This window comes from Melitaea cinxia, chromosome 27 (assembly GCF_905220565.1).
Source record: "Melitaea cinxia chromosome 27, ilMelCinx1.1, whole genome shotgun sequence".
Taxonomy (NCBI): Eukaryota; Metazoa; Arthropoda; class Insecta; order Lepidoptera; family Nymphalidae; genus Melitaea; species Melitaea cinxia.
Genome location: NC_059420.1, coordinates 3,311,560 through 3,332,389, shown reverse-complemented (window position 1 = coordinate 3,332,389; position 20,830 = coordinate 3,311,560). Strand labels below are relative to the sequence as shown.

General features: G+C 39.1%; 1 protein-coding gene across 1 annotated transcript in view; it reads right to left on the bottom strand.

Moving 5' to 3' along the window:
* Nucleotides 1-7,104: 7,104 nt before the first annotated feature.
* Nucleotides 7,105-20,830, bottom strand: part of LOC123667284 (dynactin subunit 1) — a 38,958-nt gene continuing 25,232 nt past the window's right edge. Inside the window, exons 25-30 of the mRNA XM_045601240.1 lie at nucleotides 16,836-16,920; nucleotides 15,948-16,110; nucleotides 11,154-11,273; nucleotides 9,271-9,381; nucleotides 7,856-7,956; nucleotides 7,105-7,334 (exon numbers count right to left, since the gene is read on the bottom strand). Of these exons, the coding sequence (XP_045457196.1) occupies nucleotides 7,250-7,334; nucleotides 7,856-7,956; nucleotides 9,271-9,381; nucleotides 11,154-11,273; nucleotides 15,948-16,110; nucleotides 16,836-16,920 (665 nt within the window). The 3' untranslated portion in view covers nucleotides 7,105-7,249. The remainder of the gene's footprint in view (nucleotides 7,335-7,855; nucleotides 7,957-9,270; nucleotides 9,382-11,153; nucleotides 11,274-15,947; nucleotides 16,111-16,835; nucleotides 16,921-20,830) is intronic.

The window sequence follows — 20,830 nt, the reverse complement described above, 5'->3', positions numbered from 1 at the left end:
CTTTCAAACCATTATTTTATAAGTTGTAAATGAAGCTACCACCGATTCAGAATGTAGATTCCGCAGAGAATAATCGTCAAAAAACATCACTTACTCTTTTTTATAAACTGTCAATCCCACCTAGTGTCAATCCACCAAGTTTACCATATTTTATGGCAGCCCCTGGCGGTAAGTCCCAATCCCGTATGGGTAAATGAGTTGACATATCAAGAAGTAACATGGCGTATATCATACCTAATATCATTTACATTTCGATTCATAGGCTAATATCATGTATTTTACTTGTTTGGAAGTTACTATTTTAACTTATTTGTAACGGTTTGTTAAAAGCGACTTATTTTCAATTCTCACTATTAGTTAACCCTCACTTTACATTATTTTATACACCTAAATTGTTCAAATTTTTAATCGTTAATAAAAATGGTTTTTACTTGAAGATGACATTTGTTCCCTGTGGAAAAACTCCGATATAAAATGTTAAGTTCCATTGGGCATCCTGATAGATCTATCTGGATCGAAAAATGTCCAGATAAAAATTGTATTATAACGTATCAAATTTGAATAAAGTATTGGGAATCCCCGTTTCAAACACACAATAGTTTACAATAACTTCCCATCTGGAAATTTCTGCAGGGTTGTTCATATAGTTTTTATTTGAAGTTATACTTCTTTTGGCACGCTAGGGAAAAATTATGAGAGTACATTTTTAAGATACGCGCGCACACCGTCATGAAAAAAAAACCGACACCCTGAAGTTAGCTAGTCAACGAAGAAGTTAGCAACGTCAAGTTACCTAGCCAAAGAAGTATAATTTCTTATGGGCGTCCATAAGCACACACACAATTTTTTGACAAATATTGAATCGATAATAGAATTTAAATATTTTTTCATTCGTATGGAAAAAAATTAATTTAGTAGTAATTAAGTTTATTTTGTTTATTTTAGATGATTTTGAAGTATTGTTTTTAAATAGAAAAATGAAATGGTGCGTTTAGAAGCCTTAAGTTAATTCTTTACATGTTAATACATATTTCTTAATAAATCAATTTGTCTTATACACTATTCCTTGTATAATAATTTAATTACACGTGTATACATAAATCTGGCTGAAAATTAATAAAAAAAAAATTGGTGAACTTTGAGTAGGTACTTTTTGCTGTATCTATACTAATATTATAAAGCTGAAGAGTTTGTTTAAACGTGTTAATCTCGAGATCTACTGGCTCGGAATAAAAAAATACTTTTGTGTTGCCCATTTACTGATGGCTATTTAATATTCAAATGAATGCGGATAAAACTGTGGGGCACAGCTGGTGTGTGGACATATCGTGAGGTACCTATGGAAAAATTTTCTTCTTACATGTTTTTTTTTTTTTAGTTTGATATTTATTTCAATTAATTAAAATGTCAATGTTTATCAATATGTCTATTGTTATATTTTATGTTCATCTAATTTACAAATTTCGCACAAAAAATACTTAACTAGGTAGGTAATATTAAAATATTGTCGGTAAATGAAACCGCTTTTTCGTAAACTTTAAGTTACGAATAAACTGTTTTCTAATGTTTACGCGAATTTCACTCATTATAATGAAACAACTTTTTCGTCCTCCGTTTTTGAGTCCTCCCGTGACCAAGGTTGCTGTAAAGTATCCGAAACGCATAGCATCTAAAAAAAGTATAATAAACCACGATAAAACCTGAAAAAGCTGTTTCGTTATATTGTCGATAAAGTTCTAACACTACGTTATTCATATTTTGTCGGTATTAGCGATACGGTATTAATATTTTAATATAATTATCGGCACGCATATTGAACTTTCAACTTTTAATAAACAATTTATGTTTATATTTAACGTACTAAATACTTTTATATTTTATTTATTTATATTTGTAAATGAAACAATTTTTTTATTTGTGACTTGTACGATGCGCAAATCGATTCCTATTCTGTCGCCGAGTGCTTATGCTCAACATGCGTGCCGCGTGATTGGTATTGCCTTCCACCAAATAACGTTATCCACAACTGGTGCTGCTTAATATAAAAAATAGTTTATTTTGCTTCAAATATTTATTTAAAAAAATGACCAAACACTATAGTATTGATACGTTTTAATAAATTTATCTTATTATGTTAAAGTAAACTTTTAAGCGTTTACTTAAAAAAATTGCTTAGAGAATTTATTAAATTGATATAGGTATCATAATAGTTGAAAATACCAAAAAAATAACTGTTTTTTATTTTAACTTTTTTTATTTTATGTATTATGTAATTGTTTTAAATTAGTTATACATATAAGTTTACAATATAGTTATCAATTCTAATCAGAATTTATTGATTTAGTTTTTTTTTTTTACAAATATCAAAATCAAAATATTTTGCTAGAACGCTATCCATACGCTATCGTTCAAAAAACTACATAAAATTTTCAAATTTTAAAAATTTTACTTTGTTACCAACTAAAATATGTAAATACACAATATTAATATTTATCACGATTTTTAATGGAAATAGTAAATAATATAAAGACATATATTATACCGCGACGTATATAGTCTTTTTGTAAGATTCGCGTTTGAAATATTTGGATTATAAAAGGTAGGCGCAATGTAAACTTGTTTTATTTTTATTTTTTGTACACGTACCTCTGTCACATCCGTAATTAATGTAAATTGTAAATAAATGTCAAAATATACACAATAAAAACAGTATAATGGTATTATTTGAAGTTTATTTTTAACCTTTGCAGCAAATATAAAAATTTCGATTTATCATTTACTTGATTTGGCGCGTTTGGAAAAAATGATGAAATTGTTACGATGCGCGCGCACACCGTCACAAAAAACCGAAACCCTGAAGTTATCTAGTCAACGAAGAAGTTAGCAACTTGAAGTTAGCTAGCCTCAGAAGTATAACTTCTTACATGCGTACATCATCAGTACGCACACACTTTTTATTATTTTAAGATGATTTTTACCTTATTTTTTTATTATTTAATATATTAATAGTATTTGTTTAAGTTGTCTTAATCTATTAGAGATTACAAAAATGGGATAACTTTAACATACCTAATCTTACTGCCATGCCCGAAAAATAAAACAAAAAAAAAATACATATTTTATTATGTATTAATAAATTTATCTTGCCTTTTTATTATAAATATTAAAAAAAGTTTTATTAGTACACCTACTCTAGTTAATTTCACAATTTAAATTTTACAAAATCATATTCTACTGGTATATCAATTTTTGATTAAACATTTCATTTTTAAAGGGTTTTCCATTAAGATAAACAGATTATAAATAAAAAAATCAGTTGTAATAAATAAGCATTTATTTCCATGCAGTACTAAGTACACAACAGAAGAGTAAACGAAGATACACCCTCTCTTTAGCATTATATCTAAAGAGAAGTGTACACTAAGCTAAGTTCAAAGTCTAAACAAATACATTAAACTGTAAAATGACCGACGCATACACTGCTGTTAGTTTTTGTTTTACAAAGTTATGAAATGCAATAAAAAAACCCACTTCAATTAATGAATACAATAAAGTAATAAACCGAGAACATCTTAAATTTAGATAGTCAAAAAAGTAGTCATTTCAATACGGATTATTAAGTATAACTCAAAAACTACTCAGGTGAGGTCTCCTTCAAATAGAGAACGTAGAAAACAAAAAAATAATGAGACCGTACGATAAACACCAGCTTTTGAATAAGCAGTCATCAGAAACGGTACATCCACTAAATGTTATGAGTTACCCCATAACACACAAAAAATGCAGCCGAATTGTTAATCTCCTCCTTTTTTTGTAGTCAGTTGAAGAAAAGACAAACATCAATGATTTATCTGTTGGATAACGTTATACGTGTAATAACTCTTTATCAAGTTAGTATTTTCAATATAATTATATTCCAGATAGTTTTATCGGCAACAAGCAGGTTAATATTTTCAAAATATTGTCTAACAAAAAGTAACAGCACTGTGGACGTACCTTTACGTAAATTAATGCCAACCCTTTCTCAATGCAGTTGTCTTTTTCACAGACATATATTTTGTATATATCTATCTCACTCTTACATTTAAAAAAAACTTCCCTAAAATTTTATTATTAAAGTTCTAACACCACATTAGTCATTTTTAACCGACTTCAATTAAATAAGATTCTGAATTCGATTTTTTTAAACTTATTTCCGGATGTACCAATTTTGATTATATATCGACTTTTTATCGAAGGCTGATGCTTGTCGTGAGCCGTTTAGATTTGAACGACATCTGAGGAGTAGTTTCTCAACTATCCCTATTCAGTCAGTCAATTTAGCCTATTGCAGTCCGCTGTTGGACGTAGGCCTCCCCAAGTTCGCGCCAGACATCCCGGTCTTCCCAATCCTCATCCAGCCTACACCGGCAATCTTACGTGTCCCTACCAATATGTAGTTAATTGACTTTAACTAAGGTAATGATGTTTTAGTCTTATTACTTGTTGATGTTCATTGGAATTTCTTTTTAATTTTCCAGAACAAACAATTATTTTAGTTTTGACATTTTGATAACATTTAGAAATTAGAGAGTCTCGTTAAGCTGATAAAAAACAAGCATTGTCCAATAACTTGCAAGATAAAGATGAATTAACTAACAATAAATATAACGATGGCTCAAAAAAATTATAGTTTATTTTTTCTTCTGAAAAGTCGGTTAATGTTGACACGCGCTGTTAGAACTTTAAATAACTATAAAAAAAAATATATATAATCCTTATCCTTATAATATAAATAATTTTTAATTCGTAATTATGAGTTTTGATGAAAAATTTTTATATGTTAATTTTAGTTACTAATTTCAAATTTATATATATATTTTTTAGTCTAGACATATTGTATGATAATAAGTATATATAATATACCTTATATACAATATATTCACATTATAATTCATTAATAAATAATAAATAAAAATAATAACTTAATAAAACAAACTCGAGAATATTATTAATACATATATTGAAACTACTTATAAGCGTTATTTTTATGAATTTACTATATGGGAAAATAGTAATTATTCATACTTTTTAATTTAAAACTAATTTCTAAGGAAGATAAAAAAGAAAAACATAGCTGCAAAAATTAATACCAAAGAGATCCTATTTATTTATTTATTTTTTTATTATACAGTAGACTATAAATTAAGTTTCGATTTCGTTTTTATAACGAATACAAAAATTACCCAGATAGCAAAATTACGTTTTAGGTCGGTTTTAGTTCTCAGATTTATTATTTGGACTTCCTCGAGAACCTCTTTAAGAAGTTGAATGCGCCACCTAACGTACACTTTAGAATATGCAAAAATTAACACATAAAGAGATAAAAGATATTCATTTTGACGTCAAAAAATTGACTTCACATTTATAAATACATTAAATAACTCTGAATTCTGAGCTCATAAAAATGAGCTACTATAATAAAGACGTCAATTCAGAACTTCTATAAGAGGTCTCTTAAAAGAGTTTATACTGAAATCTTTATGATTTGGATGCTGACTGAGTACATATACAAAAGTATACTATTTATTTTAAAGAAAAACGTACATCTAAGATAATATTTTATTATTATTATTATTATTGTTAGCATTATTTTTATTGTTAGCTGAGTTTAGAATAAGTTCGTTCCACAACAAATTTTAGTACCAAAAAAATCAGTCAATTTTATTGCTAATTATAATTTAATTTTTATTATTTCAAAATAAATATTATTAGGGTAGGTATATTATAGATGTTAAATTTGTTCTTTTTTGCATTTGCTTTTAAAATTAAATTCAGAAATTATTATAATTAATTAAATGTTATATATTAATTAATTTTTATATATGTACATAATGAATATTAAAAAGAATATATATTTTAGCGAATAGTAATAGTTTGCCAATACAGTGACATCTATCAAACGAAGCTGCCAAATGATTTATAGTAAATTTAACTTTATTTCAAATATAAATAATAACAACACATACAGTTCCACTACCACCTTGGGGCTTAAAAAGCCGACCGATGACGGGATAATCATCCAACTGCTGGCTTTGAAATACACAGGCCGAAGACGGGCAGCAGCGTCTTCAGTGCGACAAAGCCAGCCCCGCGGTCACCAACCCGCCTGCCCAGCGTGGTGACTATGGGCAACACACATGAGTTCACGCCATTTTTGGCGCGAACTTGTGGAGGACTATGTCCAGCAGTGGACTGTATTAAGCTGACATGATGATGATGATAAATAACAACAGATCCTAATCATTAAATAATTCTGGAGTTAGTTTGTTTTCGTTTGTTAAATTAAAACATACATTTTACGCATATTCTAAAGTGGTAAGTATTAAATTATTCCGTTCATATTAAAAGAACTTTAGCATTACAAATTTAATGATGGTCTAAGATTCGAACCTAAGTCGATCTTTACCGAGCTGATAATAGAATGAAACTAGCTTTATAATAAATTTAGTATATTAGATTATATATTGAAAATGGGTTGCCTAAAAAATCTGGACTGACTGTTTTTAATTATGTAAAAAAAAATCAGACTTGATAGTGTGAAACGTATAGAATGCGCAGCCGTTGGGTTGCCTATTATTTAGCTTGAAGAACCACTGGGTTGCCAGGTATATAGAAGATAACTGGCATCGACATACCTGTTTATAACAATAGACAACCCAACGGCTGCACATTGGGTGCGTTCCACTAAAAGCCCGCCACGTCATCGGCCACGACCGCTGAAATTGCCGTTCCACTAACGAAGAAACGCCGCGGTAAAAAAAACTATTTAATAACCGTCGAAATTTCTGTATTTAACTTTATCAGAGTTGTACAGAGTTACAAAGACTTGTTATTTTAAAAGTATTATGAAGTTATAAAGAATTTAAAAAAAAAATCAAACAAGTGTCTCCACCAGGGACGTATTGTATTAAAAATATTCAAAATTAAATATATTTTTCCATCAAGATCTCTCTTAAATTAATTTAAAAAAAACTAAGGATGTTCTTTTTTTAACCTAATCGAATTTAAGCTATTAATATAATTCATGCAAATAGACAATAAAAAATAAATTAAAAGATTATATTTCACTACTAATTTTAATCAATTAAACTCGGACACAGCTGTCATTTTTGTTTGCAGCTCTATAAATAAAGCTAATACGATCTCTCTCATCTCCCTTACATTCTCTTCTCACTCTCTCTCTATTTCTCCTACTTTACTTCTCTCCTCAGGCCGCGCAGACAGTTTGATCGAGCGGTTTCAAATCTAGCTGAACATCGTCTGATTGTAGTTCAGAGACGATTTCACGTAATCTGTAATTAAAAAAAAAAACAATATATTTTTTCATCAAGAGAGAATTATATAATGATATATATAATGCTTAATATATTAAATAACTAGCTGTCCCCGCGACTTCATCCACGTGAAATTCAAGAAAAAAGTTATTGTTCAGATCGCCGAGTTATAAAGTAAATTATAAAATAAAAGTAGCTTGAGTTACTCCTTACTACATCAGCTATCTGCCAGTGAAAGTCCCGTCAAAATTGGTCCAGCCGCTTCAGAGATTAACCGGAACAAACAAACAGACAGACACACAAAACTCGTAAAAAAAAGTGTTATTTTGGTAAATGTACCGTGTATACATCCATATGCATTTAGTAAAATACGGTTATTTTAATATTACAAACAGACACTCCAATTTTATTTATTTGTATAGATTAATATTTTGCCAGTGGCGTACCGTTGGTAGTCCTGGGGGAGCTATGGCCCTGGGCGGCACATGAGAGGGGGGTACATAGAGGGGGATAAGATTTTTTTAATCTATTGAACTTACTTTGCCAGCTGTGTCGGAGTGACGTAGATGGTGTCATCTTGAACGGATTCAGATGCTGGATACTTTATTGTACCAATGTCGATCGCTTTACCGGTTAGTGCCTGAAAATTTATCATTTAATAAATGTAAGTTAATGTGCAAAATTTTATGTATGCAGATTAACAAATTAACAAGTTGTGAAGAGGTTAAAAATGGATCAAAATGCGGTTCTCAAATCGATATTCCGTCAATTGTGAATAGTTTTTAATGATGTTATATGTACATATGTATGTATGTATTTGTATGTGTTTATGTATGTATATATACACGTTTATATCTCGCTTTAAATGTTATAACCACAATTTTTACACCTAAACCATCCTCTGCCCCTAGGTTGCCTGGAAGATATTGCTGTTCAGCGATAAGGCCGATACTCTGTTAAAATCAATCTAATATGTATTATTTCTGTTTTGGTGTACAATAAAGCGTTATGTCATTTTTTTTTTAATTTTTTTTATAAAGTAGGTCTTGTTTTATTTTATAAAGGTGGTATAAAGTTTAGGGCAATTTGGTCGGTGAATTAAAAAAAAAAAAAAAAAAAACAGTCCTTACATACAAATATAATTATTTTTTTTACATTATATTACTTGCCGATGCAAATCGATATTATAGTGTCGGTCCCGGTTGTTATCATGTACACCTGACAGTGATCGTTACTCATAGTAGGGAATATATCCGCCATTAACCCGCATTGGAGCAGCGTGGTGGACAGTGATTCTTCTCCTACACGGGGAAAGAGGCCTATACCCAGCTGTGGGCATATGACAAGCTAAAGCGATAGTGTTTGCTGGACAAAAATTTACTCTTAATAATGTATAAACATGTGTAATGGTGTTGCTAGATTATGAAGCGAATTATGTCGAAATATTTATTTAAGTATTTCAAGTTTAATGTGTTGCAACTATCAGACTGTATCCAGTACTTATAATTTGATTTAGTTCGGTTTGCATAGATTAATTATATATATACGAACATACTGCTAAGCTGGAAAACTCTCTGAACTATTCCCCCTATTTAGGAACCCTGAATCCTAAAGTTTCATTAAAGCTAAATCCTAACAACCGCTCTGGTGAAGCGGTGCGAGGAGTCCCCTAAAACACCGACGGTTTGCGGGTTCGAGTCCCAGTCGGGGGATGTCTGTCCTTGTGGGCACGTTATGCCGTCGGTCCCAGTCGTTATCATACTAGTAAATACCTGATAGCAATCGTTAATCATGGCAGGGAACATATCCGGCAACCTGCAGTGGAGTAGCGTGGTGGATTAAGCTCTGATCCTTCTCCAATTATACGGAGAAAGAGGGCCCCAGTGGTATGTTACAGGCTGAATGCAAATCCTAAAGTTTAGCTCATCAGTTTGAAGGTTAACAGGCAACTGACCGCTGTCAGTTCTGGAGCGGGGAACTCCGTGAAGTCTGCCTCCACACAGCGCCAGGGACGATGTACAGCCACCAGACCCCGGACCTCCGCCTGGATGGCCACTAGCTTCTCCTGGAAACGGGAAATATAATAGTACCATATTATAATTAAACAAATTTTTCGGTAGTCTTCCCGTGGCCATGGTTGCTGTAAAGTGTCCGAAACGTCGGGCATCTAAAAAACTTAAGCCACGATAAAATCCGAAAAAGTTGTTTTCTTTATAATGATTGAAATTCGCGTAAACATTACAAAACAATATTGATACATATTTTTGTTCATTCTTCGTCCCCATACATCCATTACCTTATTTCTATCATTGGCAATGTAAATATTGTATATTAGATTGATGGATCTATTACAAAATTATATCGAAAACCTAAATTCTGCCAAAAAATAGTGTTTTTGGCAATACATTTTTGCTGCCAAAAACCATTGCAGAAACCTAGTTGACATTTCCTTTCTTTTTGTTATTTTTGTGTTACTTATCCTTTTATTCATTGTACTCTTTTATGTTTCTATTATTATTATATTTATTAAAAAAAAAAAATATTACTACTTAATTTTTATAATTTGTAAACTAAAATATGGCAAATGTAAAAGTTTTCTTTCGTTTCAATATCAAAATCACAAATTACATTATTCAAGTAGGATTAAAAAAAGCACTGCACAGCTTGGATCACCATTTTACTTTAATAAGTTCAATATAGTAATCTTATTATATTTGAAGTGTAGCTACCACAGAATCATAATGTAGCTTAGGCAGAGAAAAATCGGCAAGAAACTCTCTCACACGGCAGTTACACTTTGAGAAAACCTTTCTTTTGTTACAAACATTGTCATGTCTTGTAAAATACAGAGCCACTACACCCACACATTTTTATCTATACAAATAAATAAAATTGGAGTGTCTGTTTGTAATATTAAAATAACCGCTTTTTACTAAGTGCGTATGGACGTATACACGGTACATATACCAAAATTCACAATTTTACAATTTTTGTCTGTCTGTCTGTTTGTTTCGGCTAATCTCTGAAACGGCTGCACCGATTGTGACGTGACTTTTACTGGCAGATAGCTGATATACTAAGGAGTAACTTAGGCTACTTTTTATTTTAAAAATTTATTTATTTTATTACTCTGCGAACTGAACAATAACTTTTTAATTAAATTCCACGCGGACGAAGGCGCGGGCACAGGTAGTCTATTATAAAGCTGAAGAGTTTGTTTGTTTACATAAACGCGCTAATCTCAAGAACTACTGGTCCGATTTGAAAAACTATTTCAGTGTTAGATAGCCCATTTATCGAGGAAGGCTACAGGCTATATATAATCACGCTAAGATCCATGGAAGCGGAGCACCAATGAAGAATGTTTAAAAATAACTATTCCACGCGGACGAAGTCGAGGGCAGGAGCTAGTCATTAATATAATTTTGAACCGAAAACCATTACTGGAGTTCAAGAACAAAAATATCATTTAATATATTATTTAATATAGTATTTTTATGAATATAATTTAATCCTATCTGACAGTATGTTAGGCTTTTTTTTATGTAACTAGATTGACAACCGAGCGACGATAAGCGACCTGATGGTAAGCGATTACCGTAGCTTATATACGTCTGTAACACCAGAAGCATCGCAAGCGCGTTGCCGACCCAATCCCCAATTCCCCCAGGAGCTCTGGTCACCTTACTCACCAACAGGAACACAACACTGCTGGAAAACAGTATTATGTAGTTGTGATCTTCTGTAAGGTCGAGGTATCCCAGTCGGGCTGCTCCATATTTGAGCAGGAAATATCCTGCTGTGCCCTACCTCAGTAAAAAGTCTACAATAACTCACTTCCAACTGCCGTCTAATCTCTTTCTGCTTTTCCTTGTGTTGTTCCAGCGCTTTCGCGTATTTACTCGGCTCTTCGGGGAACTTGACCAGACCGGACTTGGCGACGAATAGGGTCCATTCCTGTTATAGAAAACAAAACAATATTAATATACATATACTAGTCTGTGTGGCTACGGCAGTAAATAATACAGCCACCCCCTCTCTTTACATGGGTGTCGTAAGAGGCGACTAAGGGATAACACAGTTCCACTAGCACCTTGGAACTTTAAAAGTCGAATCTCGTCGAATGTCACCTAATTTCTAATAATCGGCCGAATCAATTTGGTTGAAATTTCGTGTGTATAATAGGTCTTACCTATGAAATTGCCGTTTTTGATGAAATAAGTTAACGCACTTTTTTGCTATATTTTCTATTTTTAGTATTCAAACTTATTACCCATTCATCAATGCATTTTTAACAACGTAGTGGTAGCTTATTGATGCCTTTCTTGAATAATTGTTTGCAGGCAAACGAAGAAAAACCGACTCCAATTATATCGACAAGTAATACAACGTAGGTAGACGAAAAATTAGTCACGTAAATACGCATTATCAAAGATTACTCCAAAAGTTATAATCAGATCTCGATGAAATTTAAATGCGACCACATGATAAATATCGGCTGTCGATTAAATAAAAAATCATTAAAATCGGTAAAACCTGTAAAAAGATATGTGGATTTTCGAGAGTTTCCCTCGACTTCTCTGGGATCCCATCATCAGATCCTGGTTTCCTTATCATGGTACCAAACAAAAAATATCTCCTTTCCAACAACAAATAATTATCAAAATCGGTTCATAAACGACGGAGTTATCCCCGAACATACATAAAAAAAAAAAATATATATATATATATATATATATATATATATATATAGACGGTCGAATTGAGTAACCTCCTCCTTTTTTTTGAAGTCGGTTAAAAACTCTGCTGGACGGGAGGCAACAAACGCTTCAAAGGCATTTTGTACTTCCTCTCGGGTATTGAATTTTTTTCCCGCCAAAAAGATATCCAAATTCTGGAAAAAGTGGAAGTCTGTAGGGGCATGATCTGGTGAGTACGGTGGATGACGGAGAACTTCCGACCCCAGTTCTTGTAACTGGGAGATCGTCTACTGTGCAGTGTGGCGTCGCGTGTTGTCGTGCAGGAGCAGCGGAGCCGAGCGATTGACCAAAGCTGGTTGGAGGTATGAGCTTCCCCATTATTGTGTTTAGTTCTTCACAGTACACATCTGCAGTAATGCTCATGCCGTTTGGTAAGAAGCTGTGATGAATTACACCGGCGCTAGACCACCAAACAGTTACCATCGCGGCGGGGTGGTGCAGCGGCCGCACGTACTAGTACACCTGTACGTTACACTCACGGCGTGCAGCCGCGCCAGGCGCAGCTCCAGCGCGGCGGGGTGGTGCAGCGGCCGCACGTACTAGTACACCTGTACGTTACACTCACGGCGTGCAGCCGCGCCAGGCGCAGCTCCAGCGCGGCGGCGGCGCGGCGGCGCAGCGCGGCGGCGGGCGCGGCGGGGTGGTGCAGCGGCCGCACGTACTAGTACACCTGTACGTTACACTCACGGCGTGCAGCCGCGCCAGGCGCAGCTCCAGCGCGGCGGGGTGGTGCAGCGGCCGCACGTACTAGTACACCTGTACGTTACACTCACGGCGTGCAGCCGCGCCAGGCGCAGCTCCAGCGCGGCGGGGTGGTGCAGCGGCCGCACGTACTAGTACACCTGTACGTTACACTCACGGCGTGCAGCCGCGCCAGGCGCAGCTCCAGCGCGGCGGGGTGGTGCAGCGGCCGCACGTACTAGTACACCTGTACGTTACACTCACGGCGTGCAGCCGCGCCAGGCGCAGCTCCAGCGCGGCGGGGTGGTGCAGCGGCCGCACGTACTAGTACACCTGTACGTTACACTCACGGCGTGCAGCCGCGCCAGGCGCAGCTCCAGCGCGGCGGGGTGGTGCAGCGGCCGCACGTACTAGTACACCTGTACGTTACACTCACGGCGTGCAGCCGCGCCAGGCGCAGCTCCAGCGCGGCGGCGGCGCGGCGGCGCAGCGCGGCGGCGGGCGCGGCGGGGTGGTGCAGCGGCCGCACGTACTAGTACACCTGTACGTTACACTCACGGCGTGCAGCCGCGCCAGGCGCAGCTCCAGCGCGGCGGGGTGGTGCAGCGGCCGCACGTACTAGTACACCTGTACGTTACACTCACGGCGTGCAGCCGCGCCAGGCGCAGCTCCAGCGCGGCGGGGTGGTGCAGCGGCCGCACGTACTAGTACACCTGTACGTTACACTCACGGCGTGCAGCCGCGCCAGGCGCAGCTCCAGCGCGGCGGCGGCGCGGCGGCGCAGCGCGGCGGCGGGCGCGGCGGGGTGGTGCAGCGGCCGCACGTACTAGTACACCTGTACGTTACACTCACGGCGTGCAGCCGCGCCAGGCGCAGCTCCAGCGCGGCGGGGTGGTGCAGCGGCCGCACGTACTAGTACACCTGTACGTTACACTCACGGCGTGCAGCCGCGCCAGGCGCAGCTCCAGCGCGGCGGGGTGGTGCAGCGGCCGCACGTACTAGTACACCTGTACGTTACACTCACGGCGTGCAGCCGCGCCAGGCGCAGCTCCAGCGCGGCGGGGTGGTGCAGCGGCCGCACGTACTAGTACACCTGTACGTTACACTCACGGCGTGCAGCCGCGCCAGGCGCAGCTCCAGCGCGGCGGCGGCGCGGCGGCGCAGCGCGGCGGCGGGCGCGGCGGGGTGGTGCAGCGGCCGCACGTACTAGTACACCTGTACGTTACACTCACGGCGTGCAGCCGCGCCAGGCGCAGCTCCAGCGCGGCGGGGTGGTGCAGCGGCCGCACGTACTAGTACACCTGTACGTTACACTCACGGCGTGCAGCCGCGCCAGGCGCAGCTCCAGCGCGGCGGGGTGGTGCAGCGGCCGCACGTACTAGTACACCTGTACGTTACACTCACGGCGTGCAGCCGCGCCAGGCGCAGCTCCAGCGCGGCGGGGTGGTGCAGCGGCCGCACGTACTAGTACACCTGTACGTTACACTCACGGCGTGCAGCCGCGCCAGGCGCAGCTCCAGCGCGGCGGCGGCGCGGCGGCGCAGCGCGGCGGCGGGCGCGGCGGGGTGGTGCAGCGGCCGCACGTACTAGTACACCTGTACGTTACACTCACGGCGTGCAGCCGCGCCAGGCGCAGCTCCAGCGCGGCGGGGTGGTGCAGCGGCCGCACGTACTAGTACACCTGTACGTTACACTCACGGCGTGCAGCCGCGCCAGGCGCAGCTCCAGCGCGGCGGCGGCGCGGCGGCGCAGCGCGGCGGCGGGCGCGGCGGGGTGGTGCAGCGGCCGCACGTACTAGTACACCTGTACGTTACACTCACGGCGTGCAGCCGCGCCAGGCGCAGCTCCAGCGCGGCGGGGTGGTGCAGCGGCCGCACGTACTAGTACACCTGTACGTTACACTCACGGCGTGCAGCCGCGCCAGGCGCAGCTCCAGCGCGGCGGGGTGGTGCAGCGGCCGCACGTACTAGTACACCTGTACGTTACACTCACGGCGTGCAGCCGCGCCAGGCGCAGCTCCAGCGCGGCGGCGGCGCGGCGGCGCAGCGCGGCGGCGGGCGCGGCGGGGTGGTGCAGCGGCCGCACGTACTAGTACACCTGTACGTTACACTCACGGCGTGCAGCCGCGCCAGGCGCAGCTCCAGCGCGGCGGCGGCGCGGCGGCGCAGCGCGGCGGCGGGCGCGGCGGGGTGGTGCAGCGGCCGCACGTACTAGTACACCTGTACGTTACACTCACGGCGTGCAGCCGCGCCAGGCGCAGCTCCAGCGCGGCGGGGTGGTGCAGCGGCCGCACGTACTAGTACACCTGTACGTTACACTCACGGCGTGCAGCCGCGCCAGGCGCAGCTCCAGCGCGGCGGCGGCGCGGCGGCGCAGCGCGGCGGCGGGCGCGGCGGGGTGGTGCAGCGGCCGCACGTACTAGTACACCTGTACGTTACACTCACGGCGTGCAGCCGCGCCAGGCGCAGCTCCAGCGCGGCGGCGGCGCGGCGGCGCAGCGCGGCGGCGGGCGCGGCGGGGTGGTGCAGCGGCCGCACGTACTAGTACACCTGTACGTTACACTCACGGCGTGCAGCCGCGCCAGGCGCAGCTCCAGCGCGGCGGCGGCGCGGCGGCGCAGCGCGGCGGCGGGCGCGGCGGGGTGGTGCAGCGGCCGCACGTACTAGTACACCTGTACGTTACACTCACGGCGTGCAGCCGCGCCAGGCGCAGCTCCAGCGCGGCGGCGGCGCGGCGGCGCAGCGCGGCGGCGGGCGCGGCGGGGTGGTGCAGCGGCCGCACGTACTAGTACACCTGTACGTTACACTCACGGCGTGCAGCCGCGCCAGGCGCAGCTCCAGCGCGGCGGGGTGGTGCAGCGGCCGCACGTACTAGTACACCTGTACGTTACACTCACGGCGTGCAGCCGCGCCAGGCGCAGCTCCAGCGCGGCGGCGGCGCGGCGGCGCAGCGCGGCGGCGGGCGCGGCGGGGTGGTGCAGCGGCCGCACGTACTAGTACACCTGTACGTTACACTCACGGCGTGCAGCCGCGCCAGGCGCAGCTCCAGCGCGGCGGGGTGGTGCAGCGGCCGCACGTACTAGTACACCTGTACGTTACACTCACGGCGTGCAGCCGCGCCAGGCGCAGCTCCAGCGCGGCGGGGTGGTGCAGCGGCCGCACGTACTAGTACACCTGTACGTTACACTCACGGCGTGCAGCCGCGCCAGGCGCAGCTCCAGCGCGGCGGCGGCGCGGCGGCGCAGCGCGGCGGCGGGCGCGGCGGGGTGGTGCAGCGGCCGCAGCGCGCGCAGGGCGGCGCGCTCGGCGCGGGCGCACGCCGCCGCGCGGGCGCTGCGCTCGCGCTCCACCGTCCTGGGGAGGCGGGAGGGCATCCATTAATTAAATAATGGATGGAACGTGAGCTATTTTTCGATCAATTTAGACCCCTCCCCGCTTAGGTGAGATTTAGTGACATTTTATTGGACCCCTCCCCTCCCCTTATTATGAGCTGACATAATAATTGATATCCCCTTATACAAATATTTATTTCCGGTCAGATAATCCATATTTACCCCCCAATGTGCCTCAGAGAGCATGTTGAGCTATCGGTCCCGATTGTTATCGTGTATACCTGATACTGATACCCATTGTTCAATCAATTACCGAGCATTTAGGTGTTGTTCAGCAAAACAACATTGCACATGCATGGCGCCGCACTAAATAAATTAGGCCAACGCCGTGCATGTTACTTCAGTGCATAGTTCACCGTGTCTTTAATCGGATGCGCTCATTAACATTCATTAACATTATTAACATTTAAATTTAATAAACATCTTGAGCGTATAGTTATTTCTAATTTTAACATTTAAACATAAAACATTTCGCTAAGGCTCAGGCACCCTACATTGTGATCCTTCGAGCCGGATCTGAACCAGCGACCTATGGTTGTGTTGGTAGGGAATATATCCGCTAACCCGCAGTGGGGCAGCGTGGTGGATTAAGCTGTGATTCTTCTTCTACAGAAACCTAAAGAAAGAAACCTATGCCCAGCAGTGAAATATTACAGGCTGAATCTGAATATATTTATGAATACTCACCAGCTGAGTACTTTGAGCTGATGCTGCAGAGCTTCGTTCACCTCTCCAGCTGCGATGCCCGAAGCTACCTTTACCGGCGCCTCCTCTAAAAACGTTATTTATTATATAATAACAATTATACTAGTTTAGAAAATTGGATGAACAAACATTATCAATGAGTTCTTAGTAAATTAAAAAGAAAAATTATATGTATATTTTTATATTTATTTATTATTTTTTTCTAATTCAATAGTAATAAAAATTTAAACTAATAATAAAAATTAAAATTAATAATTCAGTTAATGATTTAAAAACAATTTAAATAAAAAATTTAAAAAGTACTTGTATAATATTTTTTATTTATTATTTACAAATTTAAACCAAAATTCAGGACAATTCATAGAGGAAAATTAATCGTAAGTTTGTTTCATCCAATTTACCGTGAAAATCTAGTTTTAAAAGATTTTAGATTATTATTTTTATTTCACCTTCGTTAGTGACATGTTTTTATTAACAATTTTGGTATTAATTTGGTTAATAATGAAATGAATTTAAATTGTTTTCTATAAGTTCATTAATCACATATTTTCGTTATTTTTAAAATGTAATTAGAATAAAGTTATTAGTTGAAGATTTGGATCAATAGGGAAAAAATCCTAATAATTACTTTATTTTACACACTATTATGTAATATCACAAATTCGAAAAAAAAATGTCATCTGTATGTTATGAAAAATCTTAAAAAAAAAAACAAGATTTTACTTTTTTCATGCCGAATTAAAATGTTTTAAAAATATTACTGCAATAATATAATTAATATAAATTTAACAGCAACTAATATGGCAGGCAGCATAAAGGCAAAAAGTGTACAACTGATGTCCGTAGAGAATTAACCTAGTCTCAGCAGCTAAATTGCCGCGCTTATGTAAAAGCTTTATTGACTGCTTTTTTAAATTTCGTTTATGATTACAATTTTATAATGTATCATTAAACTTATATTTATATTATTACTAGCTGTGCCCGCGGCTTCGCCCGCGTGAAATTAGTGTGTCACAAAGTTTTCTCGCCAAACTTCCAGTGAAACTCTCATCAAAATCGGCTTAGCCGTTCCGTAAACCTTCCTCTTGAAGCTCTCTCTCCATTGGTGAAACCGCGTGAAAATCCGTTCAGTAGATTTTGGGGGAATCGATCGCATACACTTTTGGGGACTTTGTTTTATAATACATTAATTGTTGCCCGCGACTACGTCCGCGTGGTTATGAAGATATGCTTTACTATTAAGATGTTTAACGCAAATTATTTATTTATTTTAGTCACTTTAAATGCTTTTCACACTGAGTAACTTTTTAAAAGGCACAATTTAGTATAATTTAATAGTTTTTTTTTTATAAAACCTCTCTATACACCACATTTTTAGTTTTATTTTTAGGCTGCAGTATAAATAACCTATCAGGCGAACCTATAGCTGCTGTATATGTTTCATACAAACTATCAACCCCAATTAAACCCCTTTAGCGGTGGAATATCGCAAAATCCGTTCTTAGCGGACGTCTACTAACTATAATCTACCTCCTTGCTAAATTTCGTCTTTGTCCATCCTGGATGGATGGACCATCCAGCGGTTTTTGAGTTCTCATGATGAGTCAGTGACCTTTCTATTCTATATATATTGATTACGATGCATTATTTGGACATCTTCTCACCATCTAAAGAGCGTACATTTTAAATTTCAAGTCTCTTACTTCAAAAACATAGGACTTTCCTACAAACTCTCAACTCCCCTTTTACCCCTTTAGGGGTCGAATTTCGTAAAACCCGTTCTTAGCAAATGTCTACGTCCTATAAGGAGTCTACCTGCCAAATTTCAAGTTTGTAGGTGTTATAGTTTCGGAGATTTCGTGATGAGTGAGTGACCTTTCGCTTTTATATATATTATTATAGATTATAGATTATAGATAGCATATATTTAGTCCAATAAATTCCAAATTTTTATTTTTATTACATTTTTATTTTTAAATAATTGACAGCTTTGATTTTAAGCTGTTTCATTTTGAAAATAAGTTAAATATAGTTCAAATATTTTATCGTAAGTTAATAAATTATAAAATAGTAAAAGATATACACATCGACTTTTCTATTTCTATTTTTTTATATTTTACTTTTATTTTTGGCGCTAACACTATTAGATAATTAACAAAGATATAACAATCATGCAACATCAGCCACAGATAAGCAATAGTTATAAGAAGCGTACAAAATGTTTTTTTTTAATTGGAACAAAAGAAATAGTACAAAAATCTTTTGGGAAAACGTATGGTCGCAACTTAAATAAAACCATGCTATTTGCAACATCGATCAAATAGATGATCTTACGCGGTGCATCTTTTGGTGTAGGCGTTGTCACCACCGCTAGAAAATTAAATATTTTTTATATGTATAAACTTGTTGAAGAAAAAAAAGAAAAATTCTATTATTACAATATTTACTTCATTCAAGTATTTATATGCTGGACAATTACGCATTTTTATGTTAAGTAAAGGTGTAAAGGTAAAAAGGTGAAAAGGCGCGAACAGTTCACCGCCATATTTAAATTAAAAATATATATGTTAAAAGAATTTTATTTATTTTTATTTTGAGAAAGAAAAAAACTTTCAAATCAAAATAAAATGCTATATTTCGTATTAAAAAAACATCAATGAATTTAAAATTAAATCTGATATATAAAATTCTCGTGTCGCGGTGTTTGTAGTTAAACTCTTCCGAAACGGCTTGACCGATTCTCATGAATATTTGTGTGCAGGTCTAGGTCTGAGAATCGAACAACATCTATTTTTCATACCCCTAAGTTGTAGGGGGGGGATTAAGGGGGTTGATAAGATATATGGCAAAACAACGTTTGCGGGGTCAGCTGGGAAATAGATATTATATTTTACCGAAATTTATATTTTTAGGTTTTTTTTGTACTATAATGAAAAAATACAGATGATTAATTTGCGAATTAATATTTTAAGCTTTACGTGGTCGTAATTATTGAAAATGCGTTATTTGTTATTGATGATTAAAAAAAAATTATATTTGAAAATGTGCTATATTACTCAAAAATCTCAATTTTATTTATATGGCCATCTTAGTTGACTTGAGATCCGGCTTAAAAAAATGCATACCATCATGTGTTTAATGCCATGGGTTATAATGAAATCGCGCCCAGATAACGTCGATTTATCAATAAAGTAAATAAATTAAGATGGTAAGTTAGTTCTGCACAAACCGTCCAATGAGGGTGTAAGCACGGTTATACACAATGAAATTACAATGAAAAGCCGGGCCCGGGTCTCAATTTTTCATTGTGAATGTTCTGCTCACCGGATCAGCAAGTTAATCTAATATATAAAATTCTCGCGTGATTCGGTGTTTGTAGTTAAACTCCTCCAAAACGGCTTGACCGATTATCATGAAATTTGTACATATTGGGTAGGTCTGAGAATCGAACATCTATTTTTCATCCCCCTAAATGTTAAGGGTTGTCCACCCCTAATTTTTTTTTTAATATAAATTATTCATTTTTTATTTTATTATGATTTGGTATTTAAAAATACATACAACCCTAAATTTTCGCCCTTCTACCACCAACCTCTATTTTTAAATAGCGTTTAGCGGCAAGACAACGTTGGGCGAGTCAGCTAGTAAATTTATAAGGAACAAAAGATAGTCTCCTTAAGTTAAATGATAATAGGTGTTGAAAAATTAACATATACTTTGTTTGACATATTATATATCTCGTTTCACTATGTTTGTGCTAATCGGCTAATCTCCGAAACTGCTGGACAGATTTTAAAGAAATTTTGCACAGATATATAACTTTGTCCAACCCAAAATATAGGATATAGGCTTGTAGGGGTTAACGCACATCGAGCAATGATTGTCTTGCAAATTAATAACCTCCTTAATTTAGCTGATTTATTACGAAATTGTTATTTTACTGATGCAGATTTCTAATGAAATTGTTATTTGTTTGC